Source organism: Loxodonta africana, chromosome X, assembly GCF_030014295.1.
Source record: "Loxodonta africana isolate mLoxAfr1 chromosome X, mLoxAfr1.hap2, whole genome shotgun sequence".
Classification (NCBI taxonomy): Eukaryota; Metazoa; Chordata; class Mammalia; order Proboscidea; family Elephantidae; genus Loxodonta; species Loxodonta africana.
The window spans coordinates 155,973,337-155,998,719 of record NC_087369.1 but is presented as its reverse complement, the minus strand read 5'-3'; the positions used below and the strand labels follow the sequence as shown (position 1 = coordinate 155,998,719).

Genomic DNA, 25,383 nt, shown 5'->3' with positions numbered 1-25,383 from the left:
TTATCGTGAATGGGTGTTGGACTTTGTCAAATGCCTTTTCTGCATCAATTGATAAGATCATGTGGTTTTTGTCTTTTGTTTTATTTATGTGATGGATTACATTAATGGTTTTTCTGATATTAAACCAGCCTTGCATACCTGGTATAAATCCCACTTGATCAGGGTGAATTATTTTTTTGATGTGTTGTTGGATTCTATTGGCTAGAATTTTGTTGAGGATTTTTGCATCTATGTTCATGAGGGATATAGGTCTATAATTTTCTTTTTTTGTAATGTCTTTACCTGGCTTTGGTATCAGGGAGATGGTGGCTTCATAGAATGAGTTGGGTAGTATTCCATCATTTTCTATGCTTTGGAATACCTTCAGAAGTAGTGGTGTTAACTCTTCTCTGAAAGTTTGGTAGAACTCTGCAGTGAAGCCGTCCGGGCCAGGGCTTTTTTTTGTTGGGAGTTTTTTGATTACCGTTTCAATCTCTTTTTTGTTATGGGTCTATTTGGTTGTTCTACTTCTGAATGTGTTAGTTTAGGTAGGTAGTGTTTTTCCAGGAATTCATCCATTTCTTCTAGGTTTTCAAATTTGTTAGAGTACAATTTTTCATAATAATCTGAAATGATTCTTTTAATTTCATTTGGTTCTGTTGTGATGTGGTCCTTCTCGTTTCTTATTCGGGTTTGGACACACATTTTTGTGGGGACACAGTTTAATCCACAGCATTTGGTAAATTTAAAGCCCTCCTCTGTAAGCTAGTCATAGTCTCCAAAAGACTCTGGTCCCTTTCTTTGTGCGAGGATCTAAATCTGCCTCTTTGGATTCCTCTCAGACTATGTCTGTGTCACTTGAACCTTTGTCCCGTTATCCTTTACCTTTCATCCTGGCCATGAGACCTCTAAGGACTTGGATGAAATCTGAGAATCTCAGAATTTGAAGAAGGGTCATCAGAAGCTATCTACTTTCACCTTCTCATTCCATGGTTAAATCCCTGATGGGACAACACTTAAGCTCTGGACTGCTAACCAAAAGGTTGGTGGTTTGAACCCACCCAGCAGCTCTGGGGGTGATGTGATTTTATAAAGATTACAGCCAAGAAAACCCTATGGGACAGTTCTACTCTGCCACATGGGGTCACTGTAAGTCAGAATTAACTTGAGGGCACCCAACAACAACAACAACACTATCTAACGGTTGTCCAGACTCTCCTTGACTACCTCCAGAGATAGATCGCATTGCCTCAGGGAAGCCTGTACAATTTGCAGATTGTGCTAATTATTAGAAAGTTCTTTCTTTCTTTTGAGTCCAAATCAATTTCCACTTAGGAAAATTATAAGACCACGAAGTTGCATAACTAGAATGTCATGGCTATGGGGCAAGAAGAATCTGAGATAGAGAAAGAGAGAAGGGAACTAAGAAGGAGGATGCTAAGAGGTGAAGGGTGAGGGCAGTGTCAGAGAAGGAGGCCTGTGGAGCTAGAAGGGCAAATGAATGGACCTGAAGTGGTGCTGAGCAGTAAACAGTAAGGGAATGGAAACACTGATGGAAGATTAAGGAGTGACATGCTGGAACCTCTTCCAAAGGAAGTGGAGCCCAGGTTAGAGGTTCAAATCAAACTGGTATTCAAACAAGTACATGAGTGTTCATAGCAGCACTACTGATAAGGGCCAAAAGGTAGAAACAACCCAAGTGTCCATCAGCAGATAAATGGATCAACAAAATGTGGTATATCCATAGAATGGAATATTATTCAGCCATAAAGAGAAATGAAGTCCTGATACATGCTACGATGTGGATGAACCCAGAAAATATTATGCTGAGTGAAAAGAACCAGACACAGAATGGTCACATACTGTATGATTCCATTTATATTAAATATTCAGATGAGATAAATTCAGGTTGGATAAACCCTTAGAAACAGAAACTCGACTAGTGGTTGCCAGGGTCTGGGGGCACAGAGGAACAGTGAGTGAGTGCTTAGTGAGTATGAGATTTCAGAGTGAGGGAAATGTTTTAGAACTAGAGAGAGGTGTTGATTGCACAACATTGCGGATATACTAAATGCCACTGCATTGGTCGCTTTAAAAGGGTTCATTTTATGTTTCGTGTGAATTTCACCTCAATAATTTGTTTTTAAGTGGAGAGGACCCATAAGATGATTCTAACCTTGCCCTTTGCCTGAGGATATGGAAAGGAGGAGTATAGAGACAGGGGAGAATGTTTAGTAGAGCAACGACTAGACAGAAGAAAAGAGACTAACTGGACAAAGGAAATGAGTTTAAAGAGCAATGGAAAGAGAAAAAGAAGTGACTAGAGGAATGGAAAGGGGGACTTTTAGGTTAAAGAATTAGATTTATTCCTGTGCCAGCACATAATTGTATTTGCCTGGCAGCCAGCCCGCAGACTTCTGCACTGGGAAAGGGGTGCCCATGTGTTACTGCCAGGATTGAAGTCTTATTGCTTTGTACTATTACAGCCAAGCACAGGACTTTATTAACCGGGCTCTGTCTTGATGTCACGGAGATAGGCACTGAAACGTCAATGACCACCAGCCCCTGTACTTGGGAATCAGTGGCTATGAGAAGGACAGCGTGTGGCCCACGGGCGGGTAGACTTTGAGGCAGGGACATGCGTCAAAGGCCTGGGGACCCAATCATGAAGTTTCCAAGTGAGAAATGAATGGAGCCTGCTTACCAAAAAACCTGTTTCCTGCCCAGCATGGCACACAGAATGCCGGTATGTGTCAGCTGCTCACATAGCAAGGCATCAAGTTCCAAGCGGCAAAAGGGAATAAGAAAATAATCTTTGTGGATTCCATCCACACTAAGAGCCGTAAACTGATGCTGTGGGTAATGAGAACTGGCTATTGTCAGAAGTGCCTTGGAATCTAGAGGTCAGGGTTTGAGCCCTGCCATCTGCTTCCTGAGCAGTCCCACCATTGGCCCTGTTTTTGTCTTGGTTTCATCATGGATCAGTGGTGGCTCCTTCCTCTAAGGATACTATCAGTTGATGGGGCTAGACCTTTTGGGAAGGGTATCTCCTAAGCAGGTAGCCCTTTACCTGCACACTTTCAGTAGGCTGGGGATATGTGTCCATCGTCCAGCCACGACTTATACGTGCATTCAGTCATTTACTAAGCACGTTTTCCAAGTACCTATGTTAGTCAGAAACTGTGTAGGAGCTACAGAGAAGAGTAAGACTCATTTCTTACTTCTCAGGGCTCATAGTGTAGTTGAGGAGAGGAACATGGAGATGACTAACTCTCCTATGAGGCAGATTGAAATTAGTGCTATAAGAGAAAACCAAAATAAAAAAGGCAGTTGCCACCTAGTCAGCTCTAACTCATGGCAACCCCATGTGTGTCAGAGTAGAACTGTGCTCCATATGGTTTTTAATGGCTGATTTTTTTGAAAGTTGGTCATCAGACCTTTCTTTTGAGGCACCTGCTATACTAGAAGAAAAAAAAAAGAAGTACAAGCAAACTAATAGGGAGGGTAGTGATTAATTTCGGCTTGGATGAAAAGGGAAGGCTTCCTGGAAGAGGAATCATGTAAGCTGAGGCTTGAAAGACACAGTCATGGGCAGGAGAGAGACCAAGACCATCCCAGGCTGAGGGAACAGCATAAGGGGAAATGGGAACTTCAAAGTACTTGACATTTTCAGCACATGGTGAATGGGATGGTATGACTACAGTATATGTTCCTTGGAAGAATATATGGGCAGTTGAAACTGGCAAGCAGAATAAGATTAGATGGAGATGCTCTTGAAAGCCATGCTAAGGAAGTAGGACTTTATCCCACATGCAGTATGGAGTTATCAAAGGATTTTCAAGAAGAGAGATGTGATTCAACATGGGTTTTGGGAAAAGAGTCTTATCTTGTTCCTGCTGCCACAGAATAGAATGTTTCTTCTTCGTGAGTAGCAATGGGTCATCGGAGAAGAATGGGTGTCTTAATCTAGCAGGGCCATTGAAGGCTGGGTTGGGAGAAAGAGAGAGGCTGAAGGAGAGAGGAGAAAGGGCCAGCATCCAAAGACAGAGGAGATGGTGCCTAGGTGAATGTGAGAGTGGAGACTCAATGGCAGTTCAGATCCAAAGGTGGGGAGGTAGAAGATGGAGCCAGGATGACAATGTGTGCTTCCAAGTTCACTGAGGGGAAAATAGTCTGATTTCTTCAAATGCCATTGTTGATGAGAAAGGGCGTTCACAGTTGGACAATATTTAAGGAACAAATTCAGATGGAACAATTTAGGAAGATTTGCCCTCTTTCACTTATGAGGACACCTACTTGCTGTTGATTTCTGTTTAAAAAAAAAATCAAAGCACAAATAAATTGAAGTATATAGGGTTTATTTGAACAGTTATGCTGTGTGCATACAGGGAGACCATTCTGTTTCTAAAAAAAATACATATGGCTCAGTGCAGGCTAGTTATAATGAGGCTTTTAAGGAGAAGAGGAGGAAACAGTAAAAATTAGCCATTGGCTAGTTTCAACAGGATTGGTTGAAATCATGCTCCCCTTTCTGAGATCAGCTGACATCAGGTTACTAGGTAGTTTCTGTGACCCCCATTCACTTGAAATTGCCTAAAGTTCATTTTTTTTTGCACTAGATAAATTTTTAACAGCTTCATGGTTATCATAGTTGTCTTCTCCCAGAAGGGGTTTGCGATTTTATGATTACCTGTCTTCGCATTATTTCTTTTTATCTGTTTTTGGATGCATTTCACATTGGTCAGTGACCTTTGTGGATGTTCCTAAAAACAACTCAGAGTAATCTGTCAATTCCTGTTTCTCAGTTTCTCTCTTTTGTCACTTCTGACCTGAGATGTTCCCACACCTACTCTGAGTGTTTTCAGGGACTTGAGCCATTGAGACCCTTGGCCGTGTTGTACTAGTAATTTTCCTTACTGTTCAGCATTTCCAGGACATAAATTATGTCCTGGACGTTGCAGGCATTTTGGTTCTCAGGTACATTTTTTAAGATCCACCATGGCTGACTGAAACTGGAAGGTTACCAGACTTTGGGTTTTTCTCTCCAAGCATGTCTAAAGCCCTGTCCTAAATGCTATCAAAGAGCTTTTCATTGAGCATCTTGGAGCCTGGGCTCTCAGGGGCTACAAGGCCACTCCTCCACTCCCTGGCCTCCTCACCAGCAATTAAATTTGACTACAGGTGACATTTTGTGTTTTCCCTTCTAATTCTTCAAAGCCCCATGTTGCATACTTCTGTAGCTACATCATGCATATAATATAATATTTATAACCAGGGCTCTAAGAACCTAAGCCATGCAGTACATGTTTTAAAAGTTATGAGGACAGTGTGTATTCCTTCATCGTTTCTTCTTCCTTGGTCTCAGTTTAGTATCTTTTGTGTGAGTCACAAAAGCACATGTAAAAGTTTCCTGGGATTGTATAAAATTTCTCCTAAAAAATGTCTCCTCAGATTCCAATCCTTGACAAAAATTGCCTTCCCTTCTCCCTTCCCAATTGAGGAGGCATGTCCGCAATTCCAGGGTAATGTTGAAATTTGAATTCTTTTGGACAACTTAACTTGGCTTTGACTGAAAGGAGGCGTTACCATTCAGGGGTGAGCTTCTTTGGTATCACGTTCATTCACATACACACCCTTGTCTTAGGTAAAATAAAATACGAGAGTAGCAGTTTGTTCCCCTTAGGAACTGGGGGTCTATAGTCCCCAGATGCATTATCTCTTGATTTCTAGAACATGTGCTTTTTTATTTGTTTGTTTGAACCAAAATAATATATTTATTTATTTATTTTTACTTTTTTATTATTATTGTACCTTAGATAAAAATTTACAGAACAAACTAGCTTCTCATTAAACAATTAGTAAACATACTGTTTTGTGACGTTGGTTAACAACCCCATGACATGACAACACTCTACTCTTCTCAACCTTGGATTCCCTATTACCAGCTTTCCTGTCCCCTCCTGCCTTCTAGTCCTTGCCTCTGGGCTGGTGTGCCCATTAAGTCTCGTTTTGTTTTATGGGCCTGTCTAATCTTTGGCTGAAGGGTGAACCTCAAGAGTGACTTCATTACTGAGCTAAAAGGGTGTCAGGGGGCCATACTCTTGGGGTTTCTTTAGTCTCTGTTAGGCCAGTAAGTCTGGTCTTTTATTGTGAGTTACAATTTTGTTCTCCATTTTCCTCCAGCTCTGTTGGGGACCCTCTATTGTGATCCCTGTCAGAGCAGTCAGTGTTGGTAATCGGGCACCATCTCATTGTTCTGGATTCACTCTGGTGGAGGACGCGGTAGATGTGGTCCATTAGTCCTTTGGACTAATCTTTCCCTTGTGTCTTTAGTTTTCTTCATTATTCCTTGCTCCCAAAGGGGTGAGACCAGTGGAGTATCCTAGATGGCCGCTCACAATCTAGTACAGGTATTTACTGCATAAAGATAACAAGAATATAGAGTTGGGACTCTGGAGGCACCTTCTCTGGAAACTTAGTTGTACAGACTAATTAGGCATTATGGCACCAATTGCACCGCCACGTACCTCAGTCACAGTCAAAGAGATAATGCCTCATTTCATTCACTCATGAACTTCTCCAAAGGCTAATCAATATTCAGTGGGTCCACATCAGCTCCCACTCTCTCCTCTCCTCAGTACAGTCTTGTTTTTGACCCAACCACCCTACTGAAACGCCTCACAAAAAGTCACCTGGAACCTTCTAATTCACACACTCAGCAGCAGCTTCTTCTCAGTCCTTACTTTTCTTGAGTCCCTCCATAACATTCGACTGTGCTACCTCACTCCTCTTTCCAATGTTCTCGTCCCTTGCCTCTCTCAGCCTATCCTCTTCAGCTTCTCCCCCAACCCTAGCTGTGCAGTGCCCCTGTCACCAATGCCTCTTCTTCTACTGACTCACAGGCCCCTCACTCCCTAAGGGAATGAGGTAGTAACCTCTCCTGTGGGAAGTAAAGGCTTCGATGAGCTGTGATCCCTGGAAAGCTGTTAGGCAGCCTACTGGGGTGAATAGGATCTGTAGACACCAGGGTAATAGTCATGACTCTCGTGTGGGAGGTGGCGCTAATGCTGGGGCTGGTGGAGGAGGCCCACCCCCACACCCCCCACTCATACTGGCAGGTTTTATAGGATGGAGGGGTTTTATTTCTGGGAATATGCTTTGACTCATGATGTACCTAAATAAATACAGGAGCGTCCCACATTATGATAAGATTCTACAAAGGATTTTTCTATTTTCCAAAGGATTGAATATTTTTGTTCATTTCTGAATGGCTAAAGGCAATAGTAAAGCATAGCTAGTAGTTAAAACCCCTAGAAAGCATTTTGTGTGAGAAAACTAAGCAGTCTGAGCCCTAAAATATAAGTTAAGGGTAATTACTATGGTGTTCCCCTACTGACAAGAAAGTTGTCATCGAAAGGTTGCATTAAGTCAGGAAACAGGAGTTTGTGAGTCAAAGTGTCCAGCTATATAGTTTACAAAGCCCAGGTCAACCAGATCATCTAATAGTGCTTTTAAAGCCTTTCCACCTACCAAACCAAACCCATTGCCATCGAGTCAATTCCAACTCGTAGCGACCCTATAGGACAGAGTAGAACTGCCCCACAGGGTTTCCAGGGTTGTACTCTTTATGAAAGCAGACTGCCACATCTTTCTCCCGTGGAGTGGCTGGTGAGTTCAAACTGCTGACCTTTTGGTTACAGCCTAGCTCTTAATCACTGCGCCACCAGGGCTCCCTTTCCACCTAAGTAGCCCACATATCAAAGACTGAGTGTGAACATCTGCCCCTGAGGGTCTGGGGCATAGTCTGAAGGTCCTGATCAAAATGGAATATTTTCTGAAGTCTTATGTGTTTGCCAATATTGCATTTCTACTCCATCATACAGTTTTATACATCTTAGTATAAAATAGCGTGACTCCCTCCCCCCGCCCCGCCAAATCCTTAGGAAGATGCATACTATGGCTTCCTGCACCCACAGTTCACTGCAGTGAACTTGAAGATTCATATCCACCAGATTGAGAAGCAGAGGCCTATCATAAGAGAGGCCAGTCCTCAGTTTATGGGAAAATCCACTATCCTTTCAACATCCCATTTTCATAACTGATAACATTTGCAGGCTAGAAGGCCTCAGAAGAAATGAGTGGACATCTCATTGCCCCAGCCCTCTTCCAGGAGAGGCTGTCGAATTATTCCCAGAATTTACAGTCATTTAGTGGGTGTCTTAGTTATCTAGTGCTGCTATAACAGAAATACCACAAGTGAATAGCTTTAACAAACAGAAATTTATTCTCTGAGTCTAAGAGGCTAGCTAGAAGTCCAAATTCAGGGTGCCAGCTCCAGGGGAAGGCTTTTTCTCTGTCATTTCTGAGGGAAGGTCCTTGTCATCAATCTTCCCGTGGCCTAGGAGCTTGTTAGCACAGGGACCCTGGGTCCAAAGGACATGCTATTTTTCTGGCTCTTCTTTCTTGGTGGTATAATGTCCCTGCGCAGAGAAGGTCCTAGTCCAGGGAAAGACTGATGAGAAGGACCTTCCTCCAGAGCCCACAGAGAGAGAAAGCCTTTCCCTGGAGCTGACGCCCTGAATTTGGATTTCTAGCCTCCTAAACTGTGAGAGAATAAGCTTCTGTTTGTTGAAGCCATCCACTTGTGGTATTTCTGTTATAGCACCACTAGATGACTAAGACAGTGGGTAAAATTAGCAACTCACTTGCATTTGTCAGAAAGTCACATTATGAAATGGTTGTTGCTGTTAGGTACTTTAAACTCATAGTGACCCCATGTGACAGAGTAGAACCACCCCATAAAGCCTCCTAGGCTGTAATCTTTAGGTAAGCAGATCATCAAGTCTTTCTTGGAGCCACTGGATGGGTTCGAACCACCAACCTTTCAGTTTGCAGCCGACTGCTTAACTGTTGTGCCACCAGGGCTCCCCATTCTAAAAGGAGGTCCCAGTAGACAGATTAAACACCAGACACCTTGAGCAGTCCAGTTCCTCCTTGCCTGGTCTATGAAGAATAAAACCTAGACACCCAGAGACCAAAAGGTCGTTTGCAAAGTCGTTTTCTTCTGCTTTTCAGTCCACGTAGTCATTTCACACCTGAAAGTTCACAAAGGGAAAAGGGTTGATGTGGCAAGAAGGAGGGTTGTGTTGAGAGGAGGACAAGTAAGGGAACTGTTGGAATTCAGAAGAGAATAGCAGGGTCTCAGGGCATGTGGGGAAATGGACAGCTAAGTGAGTATTGCAACGGATGCCATTTCTCCAGAGGTTTCCAGAGGTTTCAGCCAGTGGGATCTTTGAGACGATGTCCTACAGGTTTTGCATATTCATGTCTTGGGGGCCAACCATACACAGCAAATGCAAAACACAGAGATAGTGGTATCGCTGTAACTATATTAGGGCCAGATTGAAGCCATCTGCTGGTGCAAGCTTGGCAAGGAAGAAACCCCCATGGTTGGCTCAGCGGCAGCACTCTCTCCCATGGCATCTTGATAGTAGCTTTTCTTTCAGGCTGCCCTGTGAGGTCTGCCTGTCGGTGTGGGCCAGGCCCCTGAAGCAATACATTGTCCTCCTTGAATCCCATGCCCTCGGAGGGCAAACATTTGCTTCCTATTATCTGCTCAAGACCCCAGTGGCTTTGTAAAGACCCAAAGGCTTGTCTTACTGGCTGGCGAATCCTCCTTGACTGCCTGTGCCTGCCTGCTTGATACGCCCCAGGTCCAGCAACTTCTCCAAAGTTTAGTGTGTGCTGGCCTCACTGGAAGTTATTATGCCAGGGTTTCAAAACCAAAATAAAACAACAGTTCAGCTTTGATTTATTTATTGCCAGGCTTTCTCATCCCTAGGACAGCTCAAGAAGACGAGGGATTCAGAATTAGCTAGCTGATGAACATCACCAGAACAACTCATATTTCAAGAGAAGCAATGGGATAAGCCTCCTCATTTATGGAGGCCCTGCTGGGGGCAGCCATTTTGGCTGTGGTGGGTAGAGGAATGAGTGCAGCCTGCAGCCAACTGTGCTCCATATTGGGCCCCAAGAAGGAGTCCCTGGGCAGAACAAATGGTTAAGCACTTGACTACTAACTGAAAGGTTGATGGTATTAAAACAAAAATCATATTAAGCCAATAATATAAATTGATTTAAAGTCCATTTAATATGCAATTTGCAAATCAAACAACACTTCTGACTAGAGAGTCAAAGTGTCCCAAAGAGAAAAGAACTTCGAAAGAGTCTTATAGTCCATCTTATCAACATTGCCAGGGGAACAGTATTTACATATTAAGAGTTTACCATCAAATACAGCTACCCTAGAGTTTGTTTCTTGAAACTGACTACACATAGATAAAAGAGCACAATGCCTAAGACAAACCGGTATTTACTAATTAGCAGGACTATTGTTTGAAAGGAAACCCTGGTGGCGTAGTGGTTAAGTGCTATGGCTGCTAACCAAGAGGTGGGCAGTTCAAATCTGCCAGGTGCTCCTTGGAAACTCTATGGGGCGGTTCTACTCTGTCGTATATATAGGGTCACTATGAGTCAAAATCGACTCCACAGCAGTGGGTTTTTTTGGTTATTGTTTGAAAGGATCCCTGGTTGCGCAGTAGTTAAAAATGCACCCTGCTGCTAACGGAAAGGTCACTGATTCGAACCCACCAGCTGCTCTGGGGGAGAAAGACTCGGCAATCTACTCCCATAAAGATTTACAGCCTTGGAAACCCTATGAGGCAGTTCTACTCTGTCTTATAGGGTCACTGAGTTGGAATCGACTCAACGACAACAGGTTTATTGTTTGACTTCAGAGTGACTTTTAGGAGACCAGCCTGCTCAAGCTTCAAAAGATCACCTCAGTGCAATGGCCTGGGTGGGTCACCCCAACTCTACAGACCCCAGAAATCTGGATTCCAGGAGAATTAAAAATTGTTTATCCATGGTTTCAACCCAGCCAGGGTGCCTCGGAAGAAAGGCTTGGTAATCTGCTTCTAAAAGATCATAGTTTTGAAAACCGAGAGGAGAGCAGTTCTACTCTGTTCACATGCGGCCGTCTTGAGTCAGAATTGACTCAACAGAAACTGGTTTAGGTTTTTTTGGTTTGGGGCCCCAAGAGCCTTGGAATAGAGAGAAATAAAATTAGAAGGAGACTTAGAGGTCATCCAACCCAATACCTTGATTTTAATTGAGACCCAGAGGAGAGGGAAATGACTTGCCCAAGGTGAAATACTAAGTTAATGGCTGAGCCAGGCCTGGAACCCATGGCTCCAGACTCTCAGGATGGTATAGTTTCTACTTCATTAGCCCTGCTGGCACAATGGCTAAGACCTAGGGCTGCTAACCAAAAGGTTGGCAGTTCAAAGCCACCAGGCGCTCTTTGGAAACTCTATGGGGCAGTTCTCCTCTGTCCTGTAGGGTTGCTATGAGTTGGAATCAACTGGACAGCACCTAACAACAATAACAAGCCTTCTTAAGGACTCCACTAGGAGACTCTGAATTACTACTCCTTACTGAGTGTTTTGCCTGATGCAGAAAAACTTTTCAACACAAACAAGGAGCAGACCTTAATGATTGGCCATTATTTTAAACAGATTATCTAATCTGCAACTCAAAGGAAGTGAGAGTCAGGGCTGAGTGTGTCATTAGTACAGATTGTTGGATCTACTTTCTGGGTATAGTTAAACTGATTACAGATAGGAACGGATTTTGGGATTTAGCATGAAAATCTCTTTGCTGGCCCGAAAGGTTCTCACTGACAATCAACTTCAAGATAGAAACAATTTATGTGCATTTTATTATAATATGCACTTAACAAAGATCTGTTCTGAAAAATCACTGATAAACAAACAAATATGAATAAAAGGGAATGGTTTGTGGTACTTCCCATAATACATCTGGTTTATAGCAAACACATTTTTTGTTCGGTATAGATTTAGCTTCTTTGTAAGGTTTTGTTTTTTTTGCTTTTAATTTTTTATATATTGCTACTGGCTGATCCCCAGGTATTGTTCCCACAGGCATCTTGTTTCTTCCAAGACAAGATGCCTGACAAGCCTCTCTCACTTAGGGCCATCTTCCACACTGCTAACGATGACCTTTAAAAAACACAAATCAGATCATATGGTTCGCTTACTTCAAAACCTTCAATGGCTCCCTACTGCCCACAGAATAAATTTTGTAATTCCTAATCTACCATGGAGCCCTGGTGGCGCAGTGGTCAAGAGCTATGGCTGCTAACCAAGAGGTGGGCAGTTCGAACCCACCAGCCACTCCTTGGAAACCCTATGGCGCAGTTCTCTGTCCTGTAGGGTTGCTATGAGTTGCAATCGACTAGATGGCAATGAGTTTGGGGGGAGGGTGTTAATCTACCATGATTTGGCCACTACTTACCCTCCCTGCCTTACCTTTTGTCACCCACCACCCACACACACACACCCCCAACACACACCACAGTAATGTACACTCTGTGTCCCCTCCAACTATGGAGGCTGCTTTGCTCCTGCTGAGTGTACTCTACCCACATTCTCCTATCTTTCTGATTTTGCTCAAACTGAACCCTCTGCCTGGAATAACCTTTTTATCCAAGCCCTGTCATCATTCCACCCATCCTTCATGGTGCGGATTATATTCCAGTGGTTCCAAATCTTCTCAGATCCTTCTGTTTAGATTTTTCATCTCCCTCTACTCTACCCCCATGGTGTTTTGCTTGGGCCTTTATCTGAGCCCCAAAGCCAATTACCTCTATCTCCCATAATGCTCGTATATTGTGCAAATTGAACCGATCCACATGTCCTCTTCATCTCCATGAGGGCCCGGGTTGTGGCTTTGCTGGGATTCCCATCCATATTAATGACAGGAACCCAACTGTGGGGTTGGCTGACAAACATTTGCTGCTGCTGAATGGGGAGCCTCAGGAAATCTCTAGCTACAGCTTAGGAACCACCACCACCAGTTACCGTCGAGTCAGCTCCGACTCATGGCGCCTCCATGTGTGTCAGAGTAGAATTGTGCTCCAGAGGGTTTTTAATGGCTGGTTTTCCCAGAAGTAGATTGCCAGGCCTTTCTTCCAAGGTGCATCTGGGTAGCCTCAAACCACCAACCTTTTGGTTAGCAGCTGAGCATGATAACTGGTTGCATGACTCAGGAAGCATCCCTCCCCCCCCCCCGCCAAAAAAAAACCAAACCCACTGCCGTTGAGTTGATTCTGACTCATAGCGACCCTATAGGACAGAGTAGAAGTGCCCCGTAGAGTTTCCAAGGAGCGCCTGGCAGATTCGAACTGCAGACCTTTTGGTTAGCAGCCATAGCACTTAACCACTACGCCACAAGGGTTTCCTCAGGAAGCACAGGGAGGTATAATTCTGAATATTTTTGAGGGTCCTTTGGAAGTAGAAGACTTGGCCCAGCTTTGTGTCTAGGGTACCCGATGACCCTGACCATCATTGTCAGGTTCTTCAGGGAGGTAGAACTGATAGGATAAGTTGCACTCTGGGTCCCCAAACCCAGAGATTTTCTCATTATTTCATAAAGCTGGTGGCATAGTGGTTAAGTGCTACGGCTGCTAACCAAAGGGTCGGCAGTTGGAATCCGCCAAGCGCTCCTTGGAAACTCTACGGGGCAGTTCTACTCTGTCCTATAGGGTCGCTATGAGTCGGAATCGACGGCACTGGGTTGGGTTTGGTTTGTTTTTTTTTTTATATATAAAGCAAGTCTACTTGATTTAGTACGTGATCGCTTTGATGTGGACACACTGACTCTTCCTTTGGAAGTTCTGTTTAACAGTATATATTTCACTTATCGAGTTTTTGGTTCCCCCCCGCCGGAAGGACCCCATTACTATTTAATCACTGCAGTCTGTTTAGTATACAAAATTTTTCAAGAGGCAGTATAGTTTCATATAAGCTTTGGAGTCAGACATGTTTCAAATAGCACTTCTGTCACTTAGCAGCTGTGTAAATGTGGGATGAACATTTAACCTGAGTTTTAGCATCCTCATGGGTAAAATTGGAATTATGCTACCTACCTCATAGCACTGTTGAGAAGGTTAAAATTCAATGTGATAAGGTACATAAATAGCTTAGCACAGTGTCTGGCACACAATGAGGACCCAAACAATGTTAGCCATTGAAATTTCAAAACCTAGGCCCCAAGAGGTGGCAAAAAATGATTAGAAACTACTGGATTTAATATAACTGCTGGGTCGAGCATAACTGCTACAGTGGACAAAACTGTTTAGTGTTAGCAGATTATTTCGAGAGCAAAATTAATAGTGTAGGAGCTGAGTGGTAATATGAATAGATGTCTCTGCATCTTGATGTTGGGCAAGGGTCATTATCTAGAAAAGGAATCTGAAAGCAATGCCAAGAGTGCTCTCATGCAGGTCAGCCCTTAAAATACTTCTCTTCATTTAAGTGGAGAAGTTGCCGTGAGACTCAAGGCTGGGCTTTCAACAGATACAGCCATATGTGTTCTCGAAATCCGATCATGACCTAAGCCTGTGCTATCCTTGCCGACAGACAGCTGACCTCGGCCTTCTCTGTGCCCCGCATAGTTCACCTTTCCGAGAAAGAGCTCTAATTTCCAAGTAGAGCATTATTCTTTGTCCTTTCTCTCTTTTTATTTGGTTTATGTGTATTTATTTTTTAGGGCGGGAATCTGGATCATTGGCGTTAGGTGCTATCGAGTTGGCGCCAACGTATAGCGATCTTATGGATAATGGAATGGAATGTTGCCCAGTCCTGCATCATCTTCTAGATTATAGTGTGCAATTTCGCTTTTTCCCTGGGTCCGAGGGGTCCTCAGCACCCAAGCAGAATAACTTTCTCAGTTGTTTTGTTTCCTTTTGGTATTTATTTGTATATTTTTATAATTTGTTGTTGAGAATATGCACAGCAGAATATATACTAATTCAACAATTTCTCCATGTACAATTCAGTAACATTACTTTCTCAGCTTTGAGAGAAGAAATTTCAAAGCAGAATATTGGCAGATTCATGTATGTTAAAAGTTAGGACATCATTTCTTTGTACAGCAATGAAAAATAATTAAAATTACAGTTAATAGCAGAATTAAAAATTATTTGTATCCAATATGATAGGTAAAGGATTCAGTAAATCATGAATAGATTATTCAAATTAGGAGGGAAAAGATCAATAACCATTAGATAAAAAGATATGGACAAGTACACACTGACCATGGAAAAAGTTGATCTCCACTAGTAATCAAATATGTGCAAAATAAGAAAACTTGAGATATCCTCTACTGACTAAAATAGGAGCCTTGGTGGCATGATGGTTAAACGCTCGGCTGCTAACTGAAAGGTTGGCGGTTCGAACTCACCCAGTGGCTCCACAGGAGAAAGACCTGGAAATCTGCTTCCGCAAAGATTATAGCCAGAAAAACCCTATGGGGCAGTTCTACTCCATTCACATGGGGTCAGCATGGGTTGAAATCCACTCAGCAGCACCCAACAACAACATAACACTGAGTAAAATATCTTTTTTGGATTGAGGGACAGTGAAATTGGTTCCCTCACCCCTGCTGGTGATCACCTTGACCTAGCTGCCTGCCCTAACCAGTTCCAGCCTCAGAGCAGCCCTGGTCCAGGGCCCTGCCCTGCACACACCCTGGACCGGCTGAATCCCCACACTTTTCTTCCTGTGACCTCCTGAGTATTTCATCCCCTGTAAGAGGAGCTCTTCCTTCCTTCCCTCTGTAGAATCCCAGTCATTTCCTCTGTGCCTGTTGATGTCCATCTCAGTGTCCCAAAGGGATCTTGCCAGCTCCCTTGGCCATAGGGCAGTTGTCTGGTGAGGTGGCTCCCATCCCATCACCTTCACAAGTTATCAAAATAGAAACAGTGGAGACCAAGTCTAGAGAAGCTGAAGGTGAAGATTTGAGCTCTACATCTGGAAAATCAAACCTGAACGAAACTGAGCACTGGGCCAGGTACCAGCCATCTTGAATTTCCTGATCAACCACTATCTACTTAGGTTTACCTCCTGCAGGACTTCGGTTTTAGGCCAACCCCAACATCCCCATGTCTTTTCAGAATCATGAGCCTGTGTCATATAAGGAGCAGGCAATCAGATTTGAAAGACAGTGGCTCTTACCCACTAGTCTTTCCTTAGTCTTCATTTGTTTGGTATCAGTTTAAATGCTAAAATTTAGATCAATTTTGCTTGTTTTTTTGTTGTTGTTGTTTGATTTTTTTGTAGGCGGTACAATGATTAAAAAAAAAATCCCGTTGCTGTTGATTCAATTCTGACTCATAGCAACCCTATAGGACAGAGTAGAACTACCTCATACAGTTTCCAAGGAGTGGCTGGTAGATTCAAACTGCCGACCTTTTCATTAATAGCACTTAACCACTACTCCACCAGGGTTAAAGAAGAAATATTTGGGGAAAATAAAACAACTTTCAATAGCAACTACCCTATCCTCAATCCTAATTAAAGTAAGAGTTCCAGAACAAGGAAATCTGTATGGGGTGTAGGGCCCAGGAAAAGTACACTGAATGCCTACTACTCCAGCAACATACACACACAAGAACACACGTGTACTCACCCACCCAGCACCTTGAATTTCGATACTAGTAAGATCAGATCTGGTGAAAACGGCCTTGAAGCACAACCTTGTCTGGGAGATGGTGTTGCAGAGGGCCAACATGTACCCTGGGCTGTGGGCGGAGTGAAAGGGAAGAAAAGAGCAGCTGGCGAGCACCTAGCCTCTCCTGCTTGACATGATGTCTGGAGAAAGCAACTCTGGCCGCCAGTTCCTCTGAGCTCCTTCCCACCTTTTGGCAGCCTTCCTTTCCAAGAAGGAAATCAAAGCTGGGAGTACCGGCAGTTCAGACAAGTGCTTGAGCTGTGAATAGCGTGTGCTTGGTGCTGTTGGTAAACCTATATTTAAAGTCCTCTTCTGTTTTGGCAGAGCTGGCTTATGATCTGGATGTGGATGGCGCTCCTGGCAGCAAGCAACATGCAAATCAGAATGACAACGAGATTGCCGCCTCTCACAACGTTGGGAACTGGCATTCCCCCCTGACGGTTCTAACCAGCATGGCGGTCTACATGGTGTGCTTTTTCTTCCTGGTGCACTGACTTCTCAGTGCCCAGTTCATGTGCTGCCCGTCAGCACCCTGTGGTCTTCCTCTATAAAGGGAACCACCTACTTATTTTTTTATCTTATATACCTCCTCCAGCCATTTAGTAGAGAACTAACCATGAGTTATGTTTTCAAAAATCAAATGGTGTCTTTATGAGGAAGGTAAACTTTAGTGGTAGTATAGGTTGTCCTTTTGCAAAGAAAAAACATCAAGTTGTGCCAAATGATTTTCCTGTGTTTGGCTGCTAGAACATGGTTACCATGTCTCTCTCCCTCTCTTTCTCTTTGCATGGATTTCTTTGGAAAAAAAATAAATACTCAAATAAAAATGTATCGAGTCTTTTTTTTTTTTTTTCGAAGCCCTCGTATATGGTGGCCATTCGATGTTTTTCGTCCTCGTCCATCTTTCTATTCAGTATAACAAAATCACATCAGGCCCCAACTGGAGTCCCCAATACCCATCTCCCTACCTACTTGGTGGTTGGGAATCAATCCCGGCCTTAAAGACCCAGTCAAATCCAGTCCCTCCCAACCCACACTTTGTCCACAGTCTACATTTAGAAACCCTGGCCTGGGTTGGAATGTCTTGCCGATGAAACTGAAGGTATCTCAAAAAGCTGTCAGGTCTCTCTTTAGAAATTTTATTTTGCTAAAAATGCTTTGCCCAAGTAGAAATCCTCCGCGTGGGTCCTAGAATTACACAATGAATATTCTTCCTTAAATGGTCCCATGTCCACACCCTGCTTCCTCCCCCAACCCAGAGAGGTAGGCCCAAGCAGGGCCAGAAATTAATTGCCCCAGCTTCTCTGCTGCTGTGTCAGGGTTGCTCTCCACCACTACTCTCTGGTACTGCCACACGGCAGGGCCAGCAGTTGCCCTGGGTCAGGTTACAAAGGTTGTCATCAGGAAAGCCACGATTTATAGGATGCAATGCTCACTCTTGGCCTCAGGTGAGCTTCTTCAACATTCATTCATTCAACAACTAGGTTTTGTGTACCTATTAGGTGCCAGGTATTGCACCAAATGCTGGAGACAGTGGAAAACAAAACATTCAATGCCTGCTCACAGGGAGCTGAAGGTCTAGCACCCATACTGATTTCAACACCAACTTTGTATCAATTGTAGGCCAAGTATTATTACTTAAATCTCTTTTCTACAGATACCACACCACAGACAATAATGGTGCTTATGCTGATTCTCACACATTCTACTGAGAAGGCGCACTAGGAATAACCAACTTGCCATTTTTTATAATGCTCAGCACAGTGCCCTTAGCAGGTTAGGTCAACAGAGACATTCTTGATTCTTTCTAAAGGGTGGGAACCCAACTCCCACCTGAGGGCAAGGGTGGGAAGGTAGCTGATCATAGGAGAAGCTGAGCAAGTATGAGAAGGAGAGCAAGACCAGGGAAAAGGTGTCAGCAAAGGTCAGGGATGGACTGGGAAAGCCCCCTTTGATTCTAGGGGGTGGTCCCAGTCTGGATCTCTGATTTCTGTCTGAAGGCAGGAGGTCACCATGCAGGAAGCAGAAGGTGTAATTTCTCACAACTTTTCATTCCCCACTCCTGCTGTCACCAGCACACTTCTGTCAGAGTCTCCTGCAGTGCACAGGTTTCCAATATCCATTTCTGCTCTCTGTAGCAATTCTCACAAACACCAATTGGAAATGTTTGGCTTAGCATTTTCTTGGATGGGTTTTGTTGTGTTTGGTAAGACTTGAAAGGGAAGGAAGTCACTGGTCTTTGGGATTTTTTTGTTGTTGTTTTTTATAAATTTTTTTTTTAATTTAGAAAATATATATTTAACAAACTATTTCCATTTCACCATTCTTCACATGTACAATTAGTTCAGTGACAGAAATTATGTTCATCATGTTGTTGGCCTTTCTTTTTTTTAATTTATTTTGTTGTTGAGAATACACAGCAAAACATACACCAATGCAACAGTTTGTACATGTACAATTCAGTGACACTGATTATATTCTTCGAGTTGTGCCTCCATCCTTACCCTCATTGCACCCTAAGGTTCCTATCTAACCTTTCGAGTTGCTGTTGGCAGTTTGATCCCATATAGACAATTCTTAAAACAGCACAATGCTCAAGGCAGACATTCTTACTAGTTAAGCCAAACTATTGTTTGGTGGCCTTTCTTTCTAGAATCATCATTATTTCTGTATTTGGAAGGGGTTTGTATAAGAACCCTTAGATTCATGAAACCTAAACACTGGAAAGGTTTACTCCTGGGCCTCAGAGTATGATATTCTAACAACACCAGACAGGGAAGTTTTAAAGCCTACTAGTTGCATAACTGTCCCTGTCATTCCAGGGCAAGGAAGAGCTTTTTGTTTTGTGGATTTTTGTTGTTGTTTAATGTGGCAACAATAATTTGTGGCTCTGAAACTAACCCTTGCACCTGCAAGCAGGAAAGGACTATTTTAAAATCGTTTTCCTCGTCTCTGGGAAGTGAGGGGATTGTCAGTTTTTACACACCCTTCTCATTCACTCCCTAGACCTGTTTCCCTATTGTAAAGGGAGAATCGGGTTAAGATGTCTAGCCTCTTTCTCGCGCTGATATTCCAAAAAGAAGTAAGTGCTTGTCCCTCTGCCCAGCACTGACATCATGAATGTGCTGTTGCCCCGATGCCCCTCACGACCTGTCCAGTCCAAGGTCATATTTGTCATGGGTCAGTTCCCAGAATGTGACCCAAGCCAGTCAGTGTTTCCACTCTCTTGGCACACTGTCTGCAAGCTGGGCGTCAGAAGATTCGGTACCAGTACCAGCTGCCATTGAGCCAATTCTGATTCGTGGTGGCCCCGTGTGCGTCAGAGTAGAACTACGCTCCACAGAGTTTTCAATGGCTGAGTTTGCAGAAGTAGATTACCAGGCCTTTCTTCTGAGGCACCTCTGGGTGGACTCGGGCCTCCAGCCTTCCAGCTAGCAGCCAAGCGTGTTAACTGTTCGCACCACCCTGGGACTCTATCAGAAAACCAGCTTCCCTGTAATGTCCACAGCCTTTTGGCTTTAGCTAAATGGACAGGATCAGAATGGATAACCATACAGAAAAGCGAATTAACCAGTAAGCAAGGTATGCACCGGCTTCATTGTGTTTACTTACTAACCTGTAGTGCACAGTTTCACATGGGTTTCACCACTGCACCACCAGGGCTCTCTACACCAGAATTGAAGATGCCCTGGTGGTGCAGTGGTTAAGCACCCAGGTGCTAACAAAAAGGTCAGCAGTTCAAATCCACCAGCTGCTCCACAAGAGAAAGATGTGGCAGTCTGCTTCTGTAAAGATTTGCAGGCTTGGAAACCCTGTGGGGTAGTTGTACTCTGTCCTATAGGATGCTATGAGTCAGAATCAACTTGACAGCAATGGGTTTACACCTGAATAATGTTAAAATGATTATTTTGTCCTTAGAATAGGCCCAGCCGCTGGGAAGTCACCCCATCACGTTGAAAGTTTCCAGATCTCGTTCTCACTGGATGCGTGTGTAAAGTTCCATCAGCTCAACTGTGGTATTTGAACAAGGCTAATTAGTGGAATAACAGATCTTGAATCCCTAGGCTGAAAGGAAGCTTATAGCTCATCCCACAGTTGATTACCTCCTAAGGCAGGGTTCTCACTAGGTCACAAAGCAGTCTGTTTTGTTGCTGGACACATCTTAATTTTTAGCAAATTTATTTTCTTCAAAAGAAAAAAAATCACAAAAGATATAAATACTGATAACTAAAATTCCCAACACAGAACTAGAAAAACAAAAACAAACCAGTTACCACCACAATTGATTCCAACCCCTAGCAACCCCATGTGTGTCAGAGTAGAACTGTGCTCCATAAGGTTTTCAATGTCTGTGACCTTTCAGAAGTAGATAAAAAAATTTTTTTTTTTCTTTATAGGCAGGTCTTTATTCTGAGTGGACTCAAACCACCAAAATTTTGGTTAGTAGCTGAGCAAATAACCGTTTCTGTCACCCAGGGACTTCCAACACAGAATTAAATGAAGTCAAAAAATGGCATTCGCCCCATAATTCCATATCCTATAGATATCCGAAAAAGAGGAAGACCCTCAATGAGGTGGATTGACACAGTGGCTGCAACAACAGGCTCAAACATAACAAAAATTGTGAGGATGGCACAGGACCAAGCGGTGTTTCATTCTGTTGTACATAGGGTCGCTATGACTCAGAACCAACTCAACGGCACCTAATGGCAACATAGATAAAAAAATAATAATAAAATAAAATAAAAAGATACTCAGTATTATATATTTGGTTTCTATTCTTCCAGTCTTTCCTTTTCTCTGTATATGTATATTCATATGCATGAGATTAGATTGGACATATGATTCTATATTAGGAACAAATCATTGTTAGATTGAGCCTAAATCTGCCTTCCTATAATTTCTGCCCATTGGTCCTGGCTCTTTCATAAAAGGGCAAAGAGCAACACGAGATTAAGACTACACCAATTTTTGTGCAGCTGTCCTTCAGTAAGAAGTTTTCATGGCCGACTCTTGCTTCTTCTGGATTTTTTTTTTTCCTAAACACATCCAGCTCCTTCAGGCACTCTGTGCTCCAGAGGGCCCTATAGCGTTCTCATGCCCATAGCAGAGCCCGTGGTCCAAGTGGAGGCTGAGCCAGTTGAGGATGGGTGGTTATGATCCCAGAAGGGCCCAGAGCCTCTGTCAGAGCAACCCAGGCTGCAGACACTTGCTTAACAGCCACGTCACACTCTCTCTGCACACATGAGGAGCTTGTGGCCTACTGAAACACCCAGATGTTTTCACAGCCGTGGCTGCCAAGCCACGTCTCTTCCATCCTAAATTTGTACGATTGATTTTTCAAATTAAATTCCAAGGGCTTTTGATTCTCCTCATGTCTATATTGTCCCAGACAGTATACTTTGTGTGTGCGTCTGTTTGTGTGTGTGTATTGGAGTAGAGAAACTTTTTCCCTGCCACAACATTTTTGGACATTCTCATTTGGAATTGCTGTTGAGTCAGTTTATGTACCATGCAGGAAAGTCAGCCTTGCTTCTTTTTCAACCTTTGTTTGGGACCAAAAATAATATTCTTCCGCTTCATCACTCACCTCATTCACTAGAATTGCTGCCAAGTAAACTTTGAGCTATATCCAAAAATCAAATCTTCCTTCAAGAAACAAAGGCCCCCCTGAGAAGATTCCAAAGAAAGTGCTATGGGCTATAAAGGGTTTTTACCAAAGGAAATTTCTGGGAAACTTGAGGGCACTGTCCCTGGTGCAGTTATTCTCTTCCAAGGGGGCTTCTTGAAAGGACACAGTACTAGTTTGGATGTAGAGGGTCTGCTAGGTTTACCAAGAGACCAAAAAAATGTACTCATTGCTTTTTGTTCACTTTTATATACTTAGGAAGCAGCTCTGGTGGCGCAGTAGTGAAAGCACTCGACTGCTAACGGAAGGGTTGGCAGTTCGAACCCAATGGCCACTCCACAGGAGAAAAACGTGGCAGTCTGCTCCCGTAAAGTTTTATAGCCTCGAAAACCCTTTAGGGCAGTTCTACACTATCCTATAGGGTCACTATGAGTTGGAATTGACTCAATGGCAATGGGTTTGGCCTGGTTTTATATATTTAGGAATAAATATATTGACTTTCAAAAGATTCATGTTAAAAATAGCGTACAAGGCTGGCATGCAGTAGGTGCTTAATAAGTGTTTGATGAATCCAATATTCATTCTACAAGTATTTATTGAGAAACACGCTCTGCCAGACGCTGTGCCAAATACTAACAATACAATATGTAAGACAGATACTGTCCCTGCCCTTATAGGGTTTCGAGTCTATTGAGGGAGACAGACAAATAAGAAATTGCAATACAATATAAACACTATAATGGGGATGTGCATGGGAGGCATAGGAGAGCAGGGTGGGGTCCATATTTTGGTCAATAAGTTATAAACCAGACTTGAAGAAACTGTAGAAGTTGTCCAGGTTAAGGAGAGGGACTACCGCCCATCTGTCAATTTATTGTACTGTAGTGGCTTGCACGCTGCTACGATTCTGAAAGCTATGCCACCAGTATATCAAATACCAGCAGGGTCATCCATGGTGGACTGCCATCAGCTGTGCTTCCAGACTAAGACAGGGAAGAAAGGCCTGGTGCTCTACTTCTGAAAATTAGTCAATGAAAACCCTATGGATGACAACATAACATTGCCCAATACAGTGCTGGAAGTTGAGCTCCTTAGGTTGGAAGGCACTCAAACTACACAATGCCTACAACAATGGACTCGAGCATACCAGCAATCATGAAGATGACACAGGATCAGGCAAAATTTTGTTCTGTTGTACATGGGGTTACCATTAGTTGGAGCCAACTCAACAGCAACTAACAACAAGAAGAAGGAAGAGCATCTTACGCAGAACAGCACAACACAGATCCACAGTGGACCGTGCACAAGGCTGTCCGTTGCCGCACTATTTCTCATGGTGCAGCATTGGAGGACACTGGGGTGCCCACCCCTGGGAGAGGGAGAGGTACAATGTGGACAGTATACACCATGGAGAATTACACAACACTTAGAAGCAACAAACGATATGCACACCCAGCAGCATGGATGGATCTTGAAACCAGGGTGTAGGTAAAAATGGCAAGAAACTGAATGAACAATCTAACATCTCACCATTGGCATAAATTAAAATCTACTCACAGAAGACACTACACATTTTACAAAACTACATGCACACCAAAAGATATACATTAAACCACATTAGAATATCTGCCTTTGTGAGGAGGGTAATGAGAATGGGCTTTGAGGATAGAAAAAGAATAAATGAATGAAGATTCAAGCAAAGCAAAAGAGGAGCTATGTCAGGATCAACTACGATGATGTCCCCTGAACTGAGAAGTATCTTAAACTCAATCATTTGCTCTTAAGGTCGCAAACAATATCAAAGAAACAGAGGGAGAGGATTCCACAAAGGAGTCCTGGTAGCACAGTGATTAAGCACTCAGCTGCTAATCAAAAGGTTGGTGGTTCAAGTCCACGAGCAACTCCTCCGGAGAAAGATGTGCCAGTCTGCTTCCGTCAAGATTGTTGTTGTTGGGAGCCGTCCAGTCGGTTCCGACTCATAGAGACCCTATGTACAACAGAACGAAACACTGTCCAGTCCTGCACCATCTTCATAATCATTATGCTTGAGCCTATCGTAGCAGCCACTGTATCAGTCTGTCTTATTCAGGGTCTTCCTCTTTTTTGCTGACTTGATACTTTACCAAGCATGATGTTCTTCTCCAGGGACTGGTCCCTCCTGACGCCATGTCCAAAGTAAGTGAGATGAAGGCTGGCCATCCTTGCTTCTGAGGAGTATTCTGGCAGTACTTCTTCAAAGGCTGATTTGTTCATTCTTCTGACAGCCCATGATATATTCAGTATTCGTCATCAACACCGTAATTCAAGGGTGTCAATTCCTTTTCAGTCTTCCTTATTCATTGTCCAGCTTTCCCAAGCATATGGGGCGATTGAAAATATCATGGTTAGGGTCACGTGACCTTAGTAGTTAAAACATTATCTTTGCTTTTGAACATTTTAAAGAGGTCTTTTGCAGCAGATTTGCTCAATGCAGTACGTCATTTGATTTCTTGACTGCTGCTTCTGTGGGTGTTGTTTGTGGATCCAAGTAAAATGAAATCCTTGACAACTTCAATCTTTTCCCCGGTTATCATGATGTTGTTTATTGGTTCAGTTGTGAGGATTTTTGTTTTCTTTATGTTGAGGTGTAATCCATACTGAAGGCTGTAGTCTTTGATCTTCATCAGTAAGTGCTTCAAGTCCTCTTCACTCTCAGCAAGCAAGGTTGTGTCATCTGCATAACACAGGTTGTGAATGAGTCTTCCTCCAAAGCTGATGCCCCATTGGTCTTCATATAGTCCAGCTTCTTCGATTATTTGCTCAGCATACAGATTGAACAGGTATGATGAAAGAATACAACCCTGACACACACCTTTCCTGACTTTAAACCATGCAGTATTCCCTTGTTCTGTTAGAACGACTGCCTCTTGATCCATGTACAGATTCCTCATGAGCACAATTAAGTGTTCTGGAATTCCCATCCTCCACAATGTTATCCATAATTTGTTATGACCCACACAGTCGAATGCTTTAGCATAGTCAATAAAACACAGGTAAACATCTTTCTGGTATTCTCTGCTTTCTGCCAGGATCCTTCTGACATCACCAGTCATATCCCTGGTTCCGCATCCTCTTCTAAATCTGGCTTGAATTTCTGGTAGTTCCCTGTCTATGTGCTGCTGCAGCCACTTTGGAATGATCTT

General features: G+C 43.2%; 1 protein-coding gene across 1 annotated transcript in view; it reads left to right on the top strand.

Annotated features, from left to right (window-relative positions):
* Positions 1-17,399, top strand: part of GPC3 (glypican 3) — a 490,374-nt gene extending 472,975 nt beyond the window's left edge. Inside the window, exon 8 of the mRNA XM_003420845.3 lies at positions 16,897-17,399. Coding sequence (XP_003420893.2) covers positions 16,897-17,066 — 170 coding nt within the window. The 3' untranslated portion in view covers positions 17,067-17,399. The remainder of the gene's footprint in view (positions 1-16,896) is intronic.
* The last annotated feature ends 7,984 nt before the right edge of the window (positions 17,400-25,383 follow it).